This window comes from Lissotriton vulgaris, chromosome 2_1 (genome assembly GCF_964263255.1).
Source record: "Lissotriton vulgaris chromosome 2_1, aLisVul1.2, whole genome shotgun sequence".
In the NCBI taxonomy this organism is placed as follows: domain Eukaryota; kingdom Metazoa; phylum Chordata; class Amphibia; order Caudata; family Salamandridae; genus Lissotriton; species Lissotriton vulgaris.
Genome location: NC_141687.1, coordinates 990,254,965 through 990,273,359, shown reverse-complemented (window position 1 = coordinate 990,273,359; position 18,395 = coordinate 990,254,965). Strand labels below are relative to the sequence as shown.

Genomic DNA, 18,395 nt, shown 5'->3' with positions numbered 1-18,395 from the left:
GTGAGCTCCTGCCTCCGAAGAGTCGCCCCAAAAACTTCTGGGGGCTGTTTAGGGCGTTTCAGAGTGCGCAAGAGGATGGTGAGTCGGATCCGGACGGGGAGGAGCTGGATGTGCTGCAGGAGGTCGGGGTTGCGACAGCTGTGGATGAGGATTGTGGTAGTTGAGGGCCTAGGCGTTGTGAGTGCGTGGTGAATTGTGTCTGGTCTTCAAGGTGTGTTGTCTTGGGGGGTTGTTTGAGACGGCTGTCTTGGTTGTCGATAGGTGCTATCTTCCACCTGAGCTTTATTTCGCCCTAGTGAATATGTGATTGACACTCATGGCCCTAATGGGGGGTTGTGGTAGTGGCGAATGGTGGGAGTGGGCGGGTGGACACAGGTTTGGGTAGTCTGGCTGGTTTTTTTGGGGTGGGTGGGCCTGGGTTTGTCTGGGGGTTCTGATGCCCTCTATACATCTTTTCTTGCTTCCCCGATGGAGAAGCTCCGTCCCTGGGTCTGCACGCAGTTCTTACTGGGTGTCTACACTGATCGCACCATCCTGACAAGCCAAACTTCGCTTAGAACTGATATTGCTGGCGCTGCTGGGTGGGCTTTCTTTTTATATGTTACGATCATTCATTGGCTGCCCCCATGGCCTGAAGCTACTGCGCACTTCTTCTGCATCTGCAGTTACGCCGCCAGGCCTCCGGGCTGTTTTTTTTACGGCTGTGTGTTTCAACTTTACCCAGGGATTGGAGAGTGACCTTTTGATGCCGCCGGCCTCCGGGTTGTAGGCGATATCGGCTGTGTATGCAACTTGGAGGTGTAATAAAGTACAAAGTTAATAAAAAAAAAAAAAAAAACAGAAACAGCTCAAGAAACTACAGAATGTTCAAAACGCTGCTGCTATACTGGTCCTCGACATCCCCCTCCACAGCCACATTAGGAAACACCTCTGACAACCCCACTGGCTCCCAATTAACAAGAGAATCCCCTTCAAACTCCCCACACATGCCTGTAAATCTCTGCAAAACATAGGACCAACATACCTGAACCCCCGCCTTGCATTCCACGTACCTGTCAGACAACTCTGTTCCGCCCATCGCGCCCTAGCCTCCGTCGCCAGGATCCACAAGACCAGAACCAGAGGAAGTTCTTTCTCCTACCTCGCCAAAAAGGCCTGAACACTCAGGCAATCCGCGTAGCTTACCCAATTCAAGAAGGTCCTCAAGACCTGGCTCTTCGAATGATCTTCCACACCCAGAAAGACCACAGTCACCCCCTTTGGCTACTTGAGACCCTCAGGGCTGAGTAGTCATCCTTTATAAACCCCCAATTGATTGATTGACAAGTCAAATTGAATAGACAATGTTTTCAGTTTTTCATGTGTATCAGATTACCATGGTCAGTGACATGGATGGTTTGTAATCATTCAATGATAAGGACACTTTATGAATGCAGTATTCAATGCAACTCAAACATGGTGTTCCTCAAAAACAAATGATAATATTAGTTTAAAGAAATGAATAGTATAACCCTTATCCACTCAAACCATTTGTCAATTGTATTGAAATTAATGTGGCTGAAGCAAGTTTGAATTGATGCCCACACATATCCTCACATATTTTATACAGACAAGTGGTTTTAAATTCATTAGACTTTACACATTCCTGTAAAAGTAAGGAGTCATGATTTATCAAAGATTAATCTTTTTTTTTTTAAATTGAGGAATCCAGTCTAGTAACTCGCTTCTTCCACTAATTTAATCACTTGCTTCTTGATAGTTTCAGATGGATTGATTGGGATTTTTACCCTATCACTTTTTTGTGTTTGCTTGGTAACATTTTGTAGCCATTTTGAACTGAAAGAACGATGCAGTCTTCATGCTGGCATGTGCTTTTTTTGAGAAAATGTTTTATTAAAGATCATATGGGTAAAACACTTGCATTTATGAAAGCAGAATGAAAGAAGACTCACAATACAGAATTGTAGCTAATAGTAGAGACGGTGATCTACAGGTTACTCGAGTCTCCTTCGAGTACCTTGAACTCCAGCCCTCCCCAGGTCATGAGATACATATAGCACATTAATCCTGGCTGACACCCCCTTCTTCTTTCAGTGAATGTCTGAGGACTTTGCATCTTCTACCATTTTCAATGGGTATTTCTTCCTAGCACCGTGTTTATGAGAACAAACCTAACATCCTCCACCATAGAGGGAGCATTTGTGTGAGGTAGCCAAATAGAGCTGCACCCATTGTACTTTAAACTGAAGGAGGGTTTTTTCCAAATTCATGATTAGATTAGATTTTCCATAGCTACGGTGCACCACAGTCCCTGGAACCTCTGCTCTAATATAGGACGGTTTGCCTTATACCATAGCTGCACTAGTGCCAATTTAGCTGCACCCAGACATTGCACGGATACTAACTAGTCCACTCCAGACAGTTGTGTGGTCATATACCCAATAACATTGTTCTCGCATTGAAGGCAAATGGAAAGCAGAACAATGTTGATAGATCTGTCATCCTTAACGTGGTCTTCCACCAAACCTTTTGCCTTCTTACTTCCTCTTTTTTCGCTGTTACTTTGTGTTGTCCTTAGGACCCTGAAACCTTTATCACACCTTACCAGTGCTAAAGTGCATATGCTTATCCCCTAAACATAGTAACAGTGATATATACACAAGTGCCACATTTAGTTTACTCATACGTCCCTTGTAAAGTGGTATACCATATACCCAAGGCCTGTAATCTAAATGCTACTAGTGGGCTTTCAGCTCTGGTTGTGCCACCCACACAAGTTGCCTTTCAAACCTGTCTCAGGCCTGCCATTGTAAGGCCTGTGTGTGCAGTTTACTGCCACTTTGAATTGCCATTTATAATTACTTGCCATGCCACAAACTCCCATTTTATTACACATACGTCAGCCCTAAGGTAGGTCCTCAGCAGCTCTAAGGGTAGGGTGGGTGCTGTACAACTAAAAAGTAGGACATGTACTTTTACGTTTTACATGTCCTGGTAGTGACAAACACCCAGATACCCTTTTCACTACTGTAAGGCCTACTCCTCTCCTTAATACAAATTTAGCCTGTAATTCCGAATTAGAAAGGAGTAGCTACATCATGTTTCATATCTTTGGAAGGATAAGGATAAATTCTCTTTAATGGTAAAGTTGGATTCAACATTACTGTTCTAGAAAAGGCACTTTTATAAATTGGACATTTCTCTGCTTTTATTGCTCTGTGTGCCTTTCAGCCTGTGGCCAATACAGGTCTGGGGTGGGTGAAAGCTACACCTCGTGTATTCACGCTAGACAGCCACAAATACAAAAGATTCTGTGTGACAGGTAACACATCTGCATTGTGATAGCCCTTACTCGGCAGGAAGATAGTGGGGGAGCTGACACCTTAATATGCAATGTTCTGTTTCCCACAAAAAGGACTGATTACCCCCTACTGATAGTCTGGAGCCTGGGCTGAGAAGAAAGGTGGACTTGTGCACTTTAATGGCCTGCTCTAAAGTCGCCTCAACTTCAAATGCACAACAGGGTATAAATATTCTCTGACCCTACCAAGATAGTACACTGCTGGAGCTGTGAAGAACTCTGCCAGAAGTAAAGACTGCTGTGCTACAAGGAATGCCCTCTGCTTGACTGCTGCTCTGAAAACACTGCTTTTCTGCTTTGCTATGCTGATCTCTGCTCTGCTGAGGACAAGGTCTAGACCTATCTCACTTGAACCCAGAGTGACTCCAAGGACTTGCTGGCTTGCCCCGAGTTCTGAAGTTTTAGAACCATCAACGACTTCCTTTAACTCTACAACAGCACCTGGACTCTGCCATCTGCGATTCCTGCCCTGGCAAGTGGTGTCAACCCAGTCCTGGGCCCTTAAAATGGGATTTCTGCTGTTCAGAACCATCAACATCGATGGAGTGACAACTTTGCTACTCAGAACTGATGCATTGCTCTTCGACACCAATGCAGGAGCCGGTTGATGACGTTGCTTCAATAGAAAATGCGGCGCAATGATGATAGACAGTGCGGTTTGATGACGAGGCAGTGAATGCATCGTAAAAGTGTTCATTGATAAAGCCTTCATCGCCTGCACAGATCAAAACAGACGCATCAAGTCTTTGAAGTCGGTAATTGCTCCATCTAAGGAATTATTTTGGCGGAACCTGTGAAAGTCCTGTAGCTGGCCTGCCATCCATCGCAGTCGGCCTGAACTTTGGATTTACCCAGGTCCAGCTCAACCTGAAGTATCCCCTAAGAGCTATTTGACTCCAAGCACTAGATTTAAGTTTAATATTTAAAAAATCCTAACTCCTGTTCGACTCCGGTTCGACTCCGGTTCGACTTGCTAGATCTTTGTTGTTTTTGTTTTGTTTTACTAAAATACATAACCTAATTTTCTAATCCTGTGTGGATAATTCTTGAGGTGTTTTAATTGTGTTACTGTCAAGTTTCTTTTTGCCACTTCTTTTGTGCCAGGTTATCACACACAGTGACACATTTGCATGTATCTGAAGCGCTGTTTCTCTCAGATCTAAAAGTATCTTACATTATATAAAAAATATCATCTCCTCTCCCTAAAATAACATAGCAACTGTACGGCACCCTCCATGTTTCTAGTGATAGAACAGGCCTCTTAATGCAGGGATGACATCAGGATTATAGTGCTGAGGATAGGGGGAGGGAGGTATGCCTTTTATTCTGTATTACAGTGGCCCTATCATCTGCCTGCTTAATCACAATTTTATATTTCATGCTAAGTGCAGTGAGGGTCCTTTAGGCAAGTTGTCATAATGACATTCAGTAATGATAAGAGTCTGTCCTCAGATTTGTGAGTTTATCTGGCTTGAATAGATTGGTGAGTTTCTAAAAGGGGAGTGTGACACCCCATTTCAATGGCGCCAGCTTTGGTGGTTCAATGTGCATGTGCTTAAAATCATCATTGGTATATATACTCACAACAGCATCGTCCATGGACATATTAATTTATAATAACGTAAGGCACTGCTAATAATATCCGAATGGTTAATCCCAAAAGGGTAAGTGACAGTTGGGCCCCTTCAGTCTTGAGGAATGTCATGTGACTGCTGGACATGTAGTTTTGGGAACAGAAACAGGTCAACCATTTTTTTTAACACTTTATTTTTCCAATAAAGGAGAAAAGTCACATTGCATTGCATGTAGTCTCTTCATAACTAAAACAAATCATGCCTGACGGTTTATGGGACAATAGTGGACAATATATCGACCAGGACAATGGCATAACATAACGGACGTTGGTGCTCCAACCCTCTCCCCCACCTGCGATCCAATTCCAAGTTGCTATGCTCAGGCAGTCAATATGTTGCAAACACTATAAGCAATCAACTCACGTCGTGGTCCCTCCACGCAGTGTCGTGCAACAGTGTGGCAAAAACTTCCCTCTGTTACTATACCATTGTCTGCCTGTGTGTTGGAGACCTGCTCAGCTGCGTCCAGGTATGCCCTCAGTGGCCCCCATATGTCTTTAGGGCGGGATGTCTGTGGCATTAGACTTGAATACAACTCAGCGTTAGGGTCGCAATACACTAAGGTGCTAAGCCAGTCTTGTAGTTTGGGGGCTGTCTTTCTGCCCCAGTGTACGGCTACCTTCCTTTTCACCAGCAACAATCCCAGGGACGCCAATCTCCTTACTTTCTTGGGAATCTGGACTGTGTAACCCATAAGTGCAATTCCAGGAAGGGGAACAAGCGGTATCCCAATAATTTTCCCTAGCGTCTCATGCACAGTTGTCCAGTAAGTCTGTAAACAAGGACAAGACCAAGCTAGATGTAGACAGTCAGCATGTGGAGATGCGCATTTTAAACAATTGTGTGACTTAGTAGCATCAATCTTCTGGGCCATGGCTGGGGTAAAATAGGCTTGACGGAGAAACTTGAAATGTAATAACTTATGACGGCTGTTAAGGGAAACGTCCCTGGCGACCATACAACATTTCTCCCATTGGTCCTCTGTGATCGCCCCACCCGTATCTGCCTCCCAGTCCAGTATAATTTGGAGTCGTCTACCGGGAGCATGCTGGCGCAAGTCTTGTACATTTTAGAAATTAGGCATGCACCATTCGCGTTCTCCAGGACCAAACTAAGCGGGGGGAACGAGTCTGGTTCAACCGCGTATGAGGGGGAACGCCACACACAATGCGGATCTCATTCTGCTCATTAGGAAGCCGGTCATAAAACTGCAGTCAGAGAATCTGTCATCTTCATCTATTGAAAAAATATGACCCCCAGGGAACAGGTCGCCCACCTTCACAATGTCAGCTGCTGCCAATTTACGCTGCACTATTCCTTCACCCGTAAGTGGGAACCATCTGGCATTGGGTAGTGGCAGGGCGGAGGAATACAGAGATGCAGCGCCCATACGTTTTCTCAGCTTGTCCCAAGCAGTCGTTGACACCATCTGAATGTCCCGCCTGTCCCGTGAGAAACCACCCGGCAGCACCTCGCTCAATTTGTCCGGGAGGACTAGGTCCACCTCTAGCCTTAAAAACGGGATATGGGTGTCAGGGTGAAACCAAGCGTGTGCGTAGCAGCATTGCGCTACTAAGTAGTACAATTGGAGATCTGGGACATTGAAACTCCCTGTGTCTTATGGCAGGGTCAGTATGGACCATCGAAAGCGGGCCGTTTACCACCCCATACCAATCGGATCATCAGTGTTCACAGAGTGCGAAAAAAGCCGTCAGCCAGGGGCACAGGGATATTATTAAAAAGATATAAGAATTTGGGGAGGGCCACTACTTTTAATATGGCTACTCTGCCCGCTAGCGATATGGGAAGCCTCAGCCAGCGGTCCACCTGTTCTTCTCATTTTTGAAAGGTCTGCCCATAGTTTAGGCGTATAATCTGGGTAGTGTCCAGGTGGATGTGGATGCCAAGATATTTCACCAAGTCCTGGCACCATTCAAGTGGGAAGTCGCAATCCCATTTGACTGTGCTCACCCTGAGCGGGTAATATGATGGACTTGTGCCAGTTAATGCCCAGTCCCGAAAATCTACCACAACAGATAATTTCACGAATTAGAGGAGCCAGGTTTAGGTGGGGCTCCCGGACATACAGGATGGTATTGTCTGCGTACAGGGAAGCTAAAAGTGGGCCCGTCTGAAATTGTAACCCTCTATTTAGATGACGCTCTTGAAAATGCCTGACGAGAGGATCCATTGCTAGAATGAACAATAGGGGGGACAGGGGGCATCCCTGCCTGGTCCCACGACATAAGCGAAATGGCCTAGACAGAGTGCCATTCAAGGGGAATCGTGCCGAAGGGCCGCTGTATAGTAAGGAAACGGTGGCGATGAAGCCATAAGGTAGCCCCATGTGCTGTATGACCTCCACCATGAATGGCCACTCCAGCGAGTCAAATGCTTTTTCTGCATCACCGCCGCCACCTTAGGTTGTATTCTGTGCAGCATAGTGAACAGAGTTCGGAGGTTCAAGGATGTGGATCGCTTAGGGACAATGCCAGACTGCATTGGAAAAATGATATACTCCATCAGCTGTGAAAGCTTGTTGGCGACTACCTTAGCCAGTATTTTGTAGTCCAAGTTCAATAAGGACAGCGGCCGGTAGGAGCCGCATTGTTTGTGGTCTTTGCCAGGCTTCGTCAGTACTATAATCACAGCTTCGCGCATTGTGGGTGGGAGACTTTGCTTTTCCAATGCCTCTGCATACACCTCAATTAACTGGGGGTCCAAAAGATCCTTGAACACTTTATAAAAGTCCCCGATAAAACCATCTAAACCCATTCAGTGGATCCTCGCAGGGTGTCAATGGCTAGAGTGACATCGGCGACGGATATTGGTTCTGCCATAAAGTCTAGCATGTATTTCTCTAAGAACACCAATGCGATCTCATCTAGGTACGCATCATCTGGGTCTGCTCTAGTTGTGTAAAGTGTAGTGTAATAATCCAAAAACTCGTCTGGATAGCGACCGTGGAAGTGAGAGTGGCACCGGCCGCAGAGTGTAATTTAGTGATATAACTTTTACTGTAAGGTGGTCTCAGCATTTGCTCAAGGACTCTGCCGGGCCGCTTGCCCACCCCATATCGTCTTGCCGTGTGGTATTTCCCCATGTATAGAATCTCGCGATCCGCTGTGTCCCTTTACTCAGTCAGTAGGGCAAATTTCACAGCCTGAGCTTTTGCGTCAGGGAGGGTCAACAGTTGGGAGTCTAGTGCGGCTATTTCTCGCTCAATTCGGAAACAGGTCAACCATAATATAGGATAAGGGAGCTTTCTTTTAAATCTACCTTAGGTTTTCAATCTTATGCTGGTGAAATTGTATAATGCAAAAGGACTCTCAAATCCATTGAACACATTTATGACTGACATAGCCTCAAAAATGCAGAAAGAGAGCTCAGGGTGAGCTTTATAACCAATTTGTTTGCTGGTAAGAAGCCAGCCCAAGGCATGTAGTAGCATTTGGCTCATACATGTCAAGTTGTAGGTAAAAAAAATATATATATTCTCTTTTAAAACTTTTTTTTCTTCATTTCAACCACATAATTATTGTAGCTGAAATATCAACAACAAAAATGCTGTGAAGGCATGTATATCTAGGCAAGCATAGGTTTACTATGCTTAACTCCATGTACACACCTTGAAGATATATTTCTGTATGTGAGCACCATGTTTCCATAGGAAATAGATGTTTTGGTTTGCTGATATTTCTAGTCCCGTTTGATAAATCTTCACTAGAACCCCCCCCCCCCCCCCCCCCCCAAAAAAAAAGTGTCATCTACCTCTGCTACTTTCTGAAATGTTTTTAGGGATCCCTCAAGGGGGCGTTGAGAAAAAGGGTGGTCCCAAAATGGCAGCAAGAGGCTCCTGCATGTTCCATTAGACCATTGGTCTAATGGAATGATTGGCCAGCCGCAAAACAAACAAATGTTGAGGTCGCCATTACAGAACTCAGGGACTCCATGTCTGGAAATTGAAAATAATTAAGGGTATTAGCGGGTGGGGTGGGAATACCCTGATCCCCTAGTCCTTGTGGGGGATCCATGAGGGATCCAAGTGAGGACAAATTTGAAAACTATGTTTTGTTTAGGGAGCCAGAATCCCTCTGGAATCTCTCTGGGGCCAGCACGGTTCCCTGTGCTCCTGAGAGAGACTTGCAGAAGCAGAAGAAGATGCGCTGGCTCCCGAAGACTCATTTGAGAGTCCTGTGGGATCGAGAAAATCATTTTTGAAAAAAAGATGTGCGTGGCAGGAGATTACTCACCCACAGGTTGTCGAGCAGAGAGCCTGTACGCAACACATGGATGTGTGACAACAGCTGTATTCACAGATGTATATTAATCCCTTATAAATTCCAATAGAGACAACATGATAGACATACAGGTAATAGAAAGAATCAGAGACTGAAATCCTCCAGTGGCGTTCATTCTTGATGTGATAATATCTCAAGCCACAGGCCAGAGATTCATTAACAAAAGAGGTCAATGGCTGAAGGCGGCATAACCAGGGTATGTGTAGGTTACAACGTGTTCACCATAAATGACATAAGCACCATTATATGTGAAAACCAAACATCGAACAGTGAAAAAACGGAAGTGATCACTCAGACATCACTTAGACACTGTAATATCACATTTATATTTAGAACTCAATAGGTTATCTGAACGGTTTCATTACTAGCGACACTTTTGTATCACATTATAAAGTATTTACTATACAAGTACTGGAAAATTGATTTCTGAAATAAGATCCAATATGCCAAATAAATAACTTCAACGTTTTTTAAACCAATAATATATTGAGAAGATAAAATATGTATTTAATTTAGGATAGGTGTCAGATTTAAGAAACTGAAGACAGAAACAAACGTTTTAGAAACTTTTTAGGACACAAAGAGAAAGCAGCTGAAACTAATACAGCAGTGCTTAATATTCTTAACCAATCACATTTTGATTTTAAAACTATAAAATTGTGCTCAGCTTTTGCATTAAAGTAAACATAATTTGGAGTAAAATTATTTGCAAAAGGGAACAAACACTCATTTACATTATCTTTCCAAACTTAGCTTATTGCTATTTCTCTTCAAACAACATACCTTCATTTGTTTGCCCAGAGAGCTAGCCCCTCTATCAGACGGAGTAACTTTTTCCTTGGATGCCTTTTCGAACTGTTCTTTCAATGCTTGTGTTGAAATCGTTGGAATCTCTCCATCCACAATTATGTGAGCGTTAGCTATACCATAAACAATACAAACAGATTCGGATATCAATTTTTTCTCCATATTTTATTCTTTGTAGGCATTTATGCAATGTTGTCTTTTAAATATTAACGATGAGTCATCCTATTTTTTAATTTTAAACACCTATGAACTGCATTTGGTACTAATTATATTTAGTTTAGGGTATAAATATTTGCCGAAAATTACCATCTTTTATGATGTGTACCCCCAAATATTTGCCCTAACTATGCTGGCTGTAGAATTCTGTGCACTTTATCCTGATGACTAGTGATAAAGGGCCATATGTATCAAGCAAAATTAGATTCGCAAACGCCGAAATTCGCAGAATTTCTGTGTTTGCGAATGCAATTTTGCCAAATTATATGTATTAAGGCAAAATAAGGAATCGCAAAATTTGCGATTCCTTATTTTGCGATTACATTTAAGGAATCGCAAATTTTGCGATTTCTTAAATGCAATGTAAAAAGCACCAAAAAAGTACAATTTGGTCTTAATAAATCGCAAATTACCACCAACTTGAAGTTGGTGGTAATTTGCGATTTATTTAAAAAAAATGCACTTTTTTGCATTTTTCAAAGTGCAATGGGAAGCACAAACATGCCCCTAGGGCATGTATGTACGCCACATGTGCACCCATGCTTCTTTCAGGGGGGCATCAGGGTGTCCTTTTGACACCCCTACACCCTTTAAATTATTCTCAATTTGCAATTCTCAAATTGCGAATCGCAAATTGAGAATAACGTCCCATTTATTCCTATGGGCCTCCTGGCCCATAGAAATGAATGGAAAAGTATTCCTTAATTGCGAATATTAAGAAATCGCTAACAAATTGCGATTTTTTATATACATCCCTATTTGCAATTCTCAAATAGCGATTTCTAAAAAATCAGGATGTTGATACATATGCCCCAAAGTGCCTGTGCTTCTACTTTCAACAAATAAAATTAATATCCTCCTAGTTGGCATAGTTAACTTATATATAAGTCCCTAGAATATGGCTCAAAATGTACCCAGGACCTGCAAGTTAAATGTCATTAGTGGACTGCAGCACCTATCGTACCATCTACTAGAGTGACAATGTAAAATATTTGTGACTGGGGCAGTGGAAAATCTGCAATTCTGTCAAAAAGCTATTTGTGAAAATAATCCCTTTTCGCAGGGTAAAACCTCCCTTTTAAATAATAATACCTCACCCCTGTGTATGCGTTGTAGCCCACCAGGCAGGGTTTGTGGTATTTAAAAGTAGTATGTTGGAAGTGGAGGAACCTGTCGCTTACAGCCGCCACCAAATGCTGGAGGCGTGCATCCCCGAACCCTCGCTTCAACGTTAGGCTAAGTAAGGACACCGTCTGAGGTAGCCCTACTCACCCCTTTAGTAGCTTGGCATGAGGAGCCAGGCTTAACTCCAAGGCACAAGTGTTCACTATGTGCAACCAACTTCACAGTAACCCCATGATGTCATCACAAATAGACTCCACCGGAGTATTGATCAAATTAATATAATCTTTATATAAGCAATTATTCGATACGACCACATGATACAAAATCAACATATAAGAATGGGTAGTAATACATCCGATGGTTTGATAGGTCCTAATCCCAACCACCGCTTCTAACCAACAGTTAAGCTCACTTCTAACTGTCTCCAAAAGGTTAGGCCAGTTGGATTGTTAGAATCACACAAGTTGCAAAAGGAGACAAACACTGCAATGCGTAACAATATTCTCTTATACTCTGCAACAGAGAAACAATGCAATACGTAGTGCCACAGTCATGTACTTTGTAAATGAAGAAATATTGAAATACGTATCACCACCAGCATGCCCTGTACCAGGAAAAAACAAAGCAATGCGTCACGCTACAATCCTGTACGGTGCAATGAAGAAATAATACACTGTGCCACATTATACTCCGATACTGTGCACTGAAGAAATAATGCAATGCACCACATTACAATCAGGTAATGTACAAGGAAGAAATAACTCCGAGCTTAGAGCACCCAGCATAAACTTAGTCAGGGAAAAATGAGGTCAGGCATCATACGATAGTTCGATAGTTCGTTAGCAGCAATAATGCAAAGTGTAATACAACAGTTTTACGTGCTCCATTAACAGTACCCCCGTTATGGATCAAATGATGACACAAAAAGTACTGCTTCCACTCCGGCCCCAGTCCTGCCCCGTCTTAGATCAGCACAGGCCAGGATCCGAACCGAAGCAATGGCTGGCGCAGCTGACTGAAGCGGGAGACCGAGAGAGAGTCCCTCCAGGGGGAGGGAGCGATCCCACTCTCCCCCCCGACGTCAGCGACTTGGGCCTTGATCCAGAACTCAGTCATGGGCTGCGGCCGACTCGAGCCGGCGGCTCAGCTCTTCTGTGGCTGCCAGACTGGGCCGCTGCTGATGGACTCCGAGGGCCCCAAGGACTTGTCCCTCACTCAGGCGGTCTCAGTCCACACCAAGACCCGTCCGCAGCACTGTGGAGACTTTACTTCAATTCGGTGCACAGCCAAACCAGGCACTCCTCACCAGCACCTCAGGTTGCGCTTCGAAAGGCACACCGCGCGTCCGAAACAAGTCTCTTCTCTCGTGCTCACGACGATTCGGCGCTCTTTACCAACGCTCTGCTTGCACCTCAACACACACCCTGTGCAATCAAACCTTTCCTCCAGCCGAAAAGTGGGGGGGGCTACCCACCCTCATGGGAGTGATCATCAGTAAAGTGGAAAAGTCTGGACAGACCATCAGCATTGGTGTGTTCTGTTCCTGGACGATGTTCCACCGTGAAGTCCATCCCTTGTAGGGAGATGCACCACCTCAACAGCTTTGGGTTCTCACCCCTCATCTGCATCAACCATCTGAGGGGTCTGTGCTCGGTCTGCACTAAGAAGTGGCTCCCAAACAAGTAGGGCCTCAGCTTCTTCAGTGCCCAGACCACAGCAAAAGCTTCCCTTTCAATTGCACTCTGTTAGAAACGGGACCCTGGCCGGCCAAGACTCGCGTCGAGGTCAGTCAGGGATCACCATTTCTAAAGTCAGGGCAGGGGAGTCACACACCAAGGCAACCCCCACTCGCCCTCTAGGTAGCGTGGCGCGAGCAGTCTAGGCTAAACTTGGAGGCGGTATGAGTTAAGTATTTGCGCACGCACCCCAGCAACAACACCCAAGGCCCACCACAAAGAAAAGACTCCACACAAGGTTATATAAAAAATAGCCTTTGTATTATAATAAACAAAACACATTAGATAACACACGCAAACTGTACAATGTGCCAGAGGCACGGGCAGAATTTACAAGGGGGATTATGTACAGGACAGGGCCACGTGGACCACTGTCAGGGGTAGGCACTTGTTAGAAGATAATACTGGTAGATATACACTTATGTCGTAAACATAGAATGAGTAGCAACAAAATCATAAATGCAACACACATCCAGTAATCACTGGAACAGTTAGGACCTCCTACGCAACCCTAACACACTGTAGGTAAATCACGCAGGTAACTAGGACCTAAGGAAGGAATACCAACACCTAAGCAATTCACTTTTAGCAAAGGGAAGGAAGCCTAAACATAACATGAACCATCAACAATCTACTATGCAGGTCACATTTAGCATAACATAAACATAAACAATCCTCTCTGCAGGTCACATTTAGCAAAAGGGGATAACCATAAGAATACCTAGTCAGGTTACTTTTAGAAAAGGTACAGGTTAGAACACATGCGCAAGAATTGCATAACAAGAAATTACAATGCGCGGGGTGCACAAAGCACAACACTCAAAATGTGTCCCTCAGGCCAACTGGCCTCGAAAGGGGCGGAATGCCCTGAGTCTCAATGTCAGGGGGTCTGTGCAGGCAGCACAGAACACAAAGCCTAAACGTGGCAACTGTCCACTAAGTGCTGGACAGTTGTAAATATGATGCACAACGTTGGAGCCAGGAGGGCTCAAGAATCAAAGTGGGCAAGGAGCCTCTCAGGGGCTCACCACGCAAAATGTGCAACTAGAGCTTCAGCGCTCTTCAGGATAATCCAAATGCCCCCAGAGCCTCTCTCAGGGCTCTCACTCAATGTGGGCAATAATGGACTGTGGGCAAGGAGCCTCGCCGGGCTCTCAACGAACAAAATGGCCCCAAGATCGTTGGAGCCCCTCACGGGGGACTCGGGAATTAATTACTGCCCCAAGAGCCTCGACGGGCTCTTAAACAAATAGGGAATGCCTGGAGCCTCTCGGGGCTTGAACAAGAAGTGTGCCAGCGCTGAGCCTCTCAGGCTCTAAGAACAAGGGATCCGCCCTGGAGAACCAAAAGGGCCCGCCAGTACTCACCGGCTCACTTGCAGGGTGGAGGCTTCTCTCGGATGGGGCTCTCCCTTCACTCGGGAGCCTCAGGGACGGCCGGCTGCTCCTCTCTGCTCGGCTCCGGGGGCGGGACTTCCGGTTCGCCTCTCCCGGGCCGCGCTGGGATTGGCCGTCGGTCCAAGCACTTCCGGGTCGTCGCGGGCAGCGCGGCGGCCCGTTCTAGACAGGCAGGCGGGCTCACAGTATCCGAGGAGTGGGCTCCCTCGCGATACTTACAATATCCAAGTACGGGGCAATGCCGGGTGGCACCGGCCTTTAAATAATAAAATAAAGCGAGGTGGGCACTCGCTATGCCGAAAATCGGCAAATCGGCTCTGACGCCGGGTGGGCACCGGCAATGCAATAAAAGCGCTCTCAAGCGCTCGGGACAAAGAAGAAGCGCGCTCAGCGCTAGAAAGCTAAGCAAAGCGCTATTGAGCGCTGGGGGCACAAGGAAAGCGCTCCTAGCGCTATAAATCAAATTCAGGGCGCCCCCAGGCACAGGAAAGCTCCAGCAGGGTCTGGAAGCAGGCAGAGGGGCAAGGCAGGGCCAGAGCCAGCACACTGGGTCTCCAAGCAGGGAGACAGCCAAGTGGCGGTCCTCTTGGCCCCAGCAGCAGCAGCAGCCCCCTCTGGCAGGATCCTAGGCAGAACCAAGAACAGGACAAATTGCATGGGGACACAGCCCCTTCTTATACAGACAAACCCTTTGTCTCAGGGTGCAGGGTGGGGGAGAAACCAGTTGCAGCTGGTTCTGAAGTACTTTGTTTACCCCAACCACCCTCTCTATTCACTGGCAGGGCTAGGGCCATCAGTCGCACTACAGGGGGTGGAGCCAGCATTGTCCGGGGAAAGTCCAGGCCCAGCAGGGACCAAGTGCACTCCTCCCAAGCCATCAAGCATGCTGATCTCACACTCACCACCGGGCAGACCCATCCAGCCTTCCTGGAGCCAGGCTCACCAGCCAGCTCCAGCCAATCACACTGCAGGCATATTTTCCATTAATATGCCAAGTCCCAGAAATGGCATTTCTACACATGCCACATTCACGCAACATACATCATTGCGAAGCATTCATTCCCACGAACACGCACATACTAAACTCGAGCATGCACTCCCCACACATCAGGAATTACTAGGGACACAGACATTCCCCATGCATCCCTATGGGAGAGCAGGCCAGCCTCACTACATGCACGCACTTTACTCTGGGACACAGAGAAAAAGTGCGCACAGACAAGAAATTCATCCACGCATATCACAGATCTAAAGCAAAAAGATTAGGGGTGAACCTGCCATAAGGGCCAAGTCCAACACACTCCACCTCTGTTTCCTGGGAAGTAGCTTTCTGCTAATGAAAGCTACCGTTTGGTCCAAGCCCTCATTGTTCAATTGTGAGAGCACTGCTCCCACCCCATGCTCTGAAGCATCTGTTTGCACTATAAACTCTCTGGGGAAATCTGGTGCCCGTAACATGAGTGCAGTGCACATGGCAGTCTTCAGGGCATCAAAGGCGGTCCTGGCAGGCATTGGGCTGTTTCTTTGAGATCAGTTCTGTTAAGGGGGCAACGAGGGTGCCATGGCCATTCACGGACCGTCTTATAGTGCCCAGTGAGTCCTAAAAAGGCCCTCACTTCTGTCTTGGTCTTGGGGGGTTCCTACACCAGGCGATCCACAGGCTCATCAGCTCTGAGGATGGGGTGCACGTCAGTCTTAGTGACTGCATTGAGCCCACGGTAATCCAAGCAGAACCGAAGTTCGAGAGTGGCACCCGGCGCAGCAGCTTTTGGCACAAGGACTGTGCAACAGAGAAAGCAATGCAATAGTTAACTCCACAGTCACGTACTTTGCAATTGAAGGAATAATCCAATGTGTATCACCACCAGCATGCCCTGTACCAGTAAGAAACAAAGCACTGTGTCATGCTACAATCCTGCATGGTGCGATAAAGAAATAATTCAGTGTGCCATATTCCACTCAGGTACTGTGCACTGAAAAAAGAAAGCAATGCGCCATGATACAATCAGGTAATGTGCAAGGGAGAAATAATGCAGTGAGTAGCGCACCCAGCATACAGTTCTTCCGGCACAAATGAGGTTAGGCCTCATATGACAGTTCAATAGTTCGTTAGCAGCAATAATGCAAAGTGTAATACAACAATTTTACATGCTCCGTTAACAGTGCCCTTGTTATGGATCAAATGACACCAAAATACTGCTTCCCACTCCGGCCCTAGTACTGCCCCGTCTTGGGTCAGCACAGGCCGGGATCCGAGCCAAAGCAACGGATTGTGCAGCTGACTGAAGCGGGAGGCCCACACCCCAACCCAGGGGTTGATCCACGTTACCTGGGGGGGCCTGATCCCACGCTCCTCCCCGACTTGGGCCTTGATCCAGAACTCTGTCATGGGCTGCGGCGGACTAGGGCCAGTGGCTCAGTTCTTCCATGGCTGCCGATCCAGGCCGCTGCTGATTGACTCTGATGGCCCCAATGACTTGGCCCTCACTCCGGTGGTCTTAGTCCACACCAGGACCCGCCCTCAGCACTGTGGAGACATTACTTCAATTCGGTGCACACCCTAACCAGGCACCCCTCACCAGCACCTCATGTTGCAGTTCGACACACACACTGAGCGTCCGAGACTCGCCTCTTCTCTGGTGCTCACAATGATCCGGCGCTCTTCACCAATTCTCCGCTTGCACCTCAACACACACCATGCACAATCAAGCCTTTTCTCTTCTCCCCGTGCACATGATGTCCAGACGTTCTTCACCAATGACACGCACTCTTGCACGTCAGAGACTCACTTTTTCTTTTGGTGCCTGCGAGGCCCCAGCGCTCTACACCAACATCCGAGCTACACCACAACACGCACCCAGCACGTCAGAGTCTCACTTCTTCCGTTGGTGCATACGATGTCCAGGTGCTCCTCACCAATGCCCTGGCTGCACCACGACATGCACACTAGGCGTCCGAGTCTTGCTTTTCCTTTTGTGCACACGAGGCCCAGGCGCTCTTCACCAAAACCCGGGCTCCAACATGACATGCACCCTTGTACATCCTCGCCTCCCCATGCACACCACGACCAGATGCTCCTCACCAACGCCTTGGCCTGCACTAGGACATGCACTCTGCCCGTCTGAGACTTAGCTTACTCCTGCGTGCCCACAATCACAAGGCACAACTTCTGAGGGTCTCAAGCAGCAGAAAGCATGTGCACACTATGTTGCTTGGGACTTCTCTGGAAACTTTTTTGATCCTGTATTTCCAAACAGGCAGCCAGCTCACCTCGGGCCCTTGAGGTTACAAGACACAGCACAGTCTTCTTCAAGCAGGGAGACCCAGCACCTTCAAGCCCAGTCCCAACAGCCTCTTCCTTAGCTAGAACAGCAAATTACAGACCAGCCTCAGATCACAAAGCAAGGATTGGTCTATCCACAGCAGTCTCTTCAGTTGTTCCTTCTTTAGCAGAGGTTCCTCTTGACCACAGAATGGGTCCAAGCCTTTTTAGTCACAATGCATATCTGTTTCATTCCAAAGTTCAGGGGCTTCAGCTCGTGATAGTTACACCCCTTAATGTCTTTGAAGTTTGTATGTGCTCAGGGGTCCCTGACCCCTACCTACATCAGTTCTGGGTGTCTCCCTCCCAGTATCACTTCTCTACCTTTGATACTGGGGGTCTGGATCCTTAATCACTCAGCAGGAGATGGGTCAATGGGTTTATAGCACCAGTCCAGGCTTTTTTACCTCCCGGGCTTCTCCTCCCCTACCCTGCAGATTCAGGGCAGTCTGGTGCCATCTCAACCCCTCCCTGGATCAAGACCTCTCCCGCTCCT

General features: G+C 46.6%; 1 protein-coding gene across 2 annotated transcripts in view; it reads right to left on the bottom strand.

The window, feature by feature from the left end:
- XIRP2 (xin actin binding repeat containing 2) overlaps positions 1-18,395 on the bottom strand; it is a 1,171,239-nt gene that overhangs the window by 52,468 nt on the left and 1,100,376 nt on the right. For both annotated transcript variants that reach the window (XM_086956584.1, XM_086956585.1), the window contains one exon: positions 10,080-10,216. In XM_086956584.1, coding sequence (XP_086812710.1) covers positions 10,080-10,216 — 137 coding nt within the window. The remainder of the gene's footprint in view (positions 1-10,079; positions 10,217-18,395) is intronic.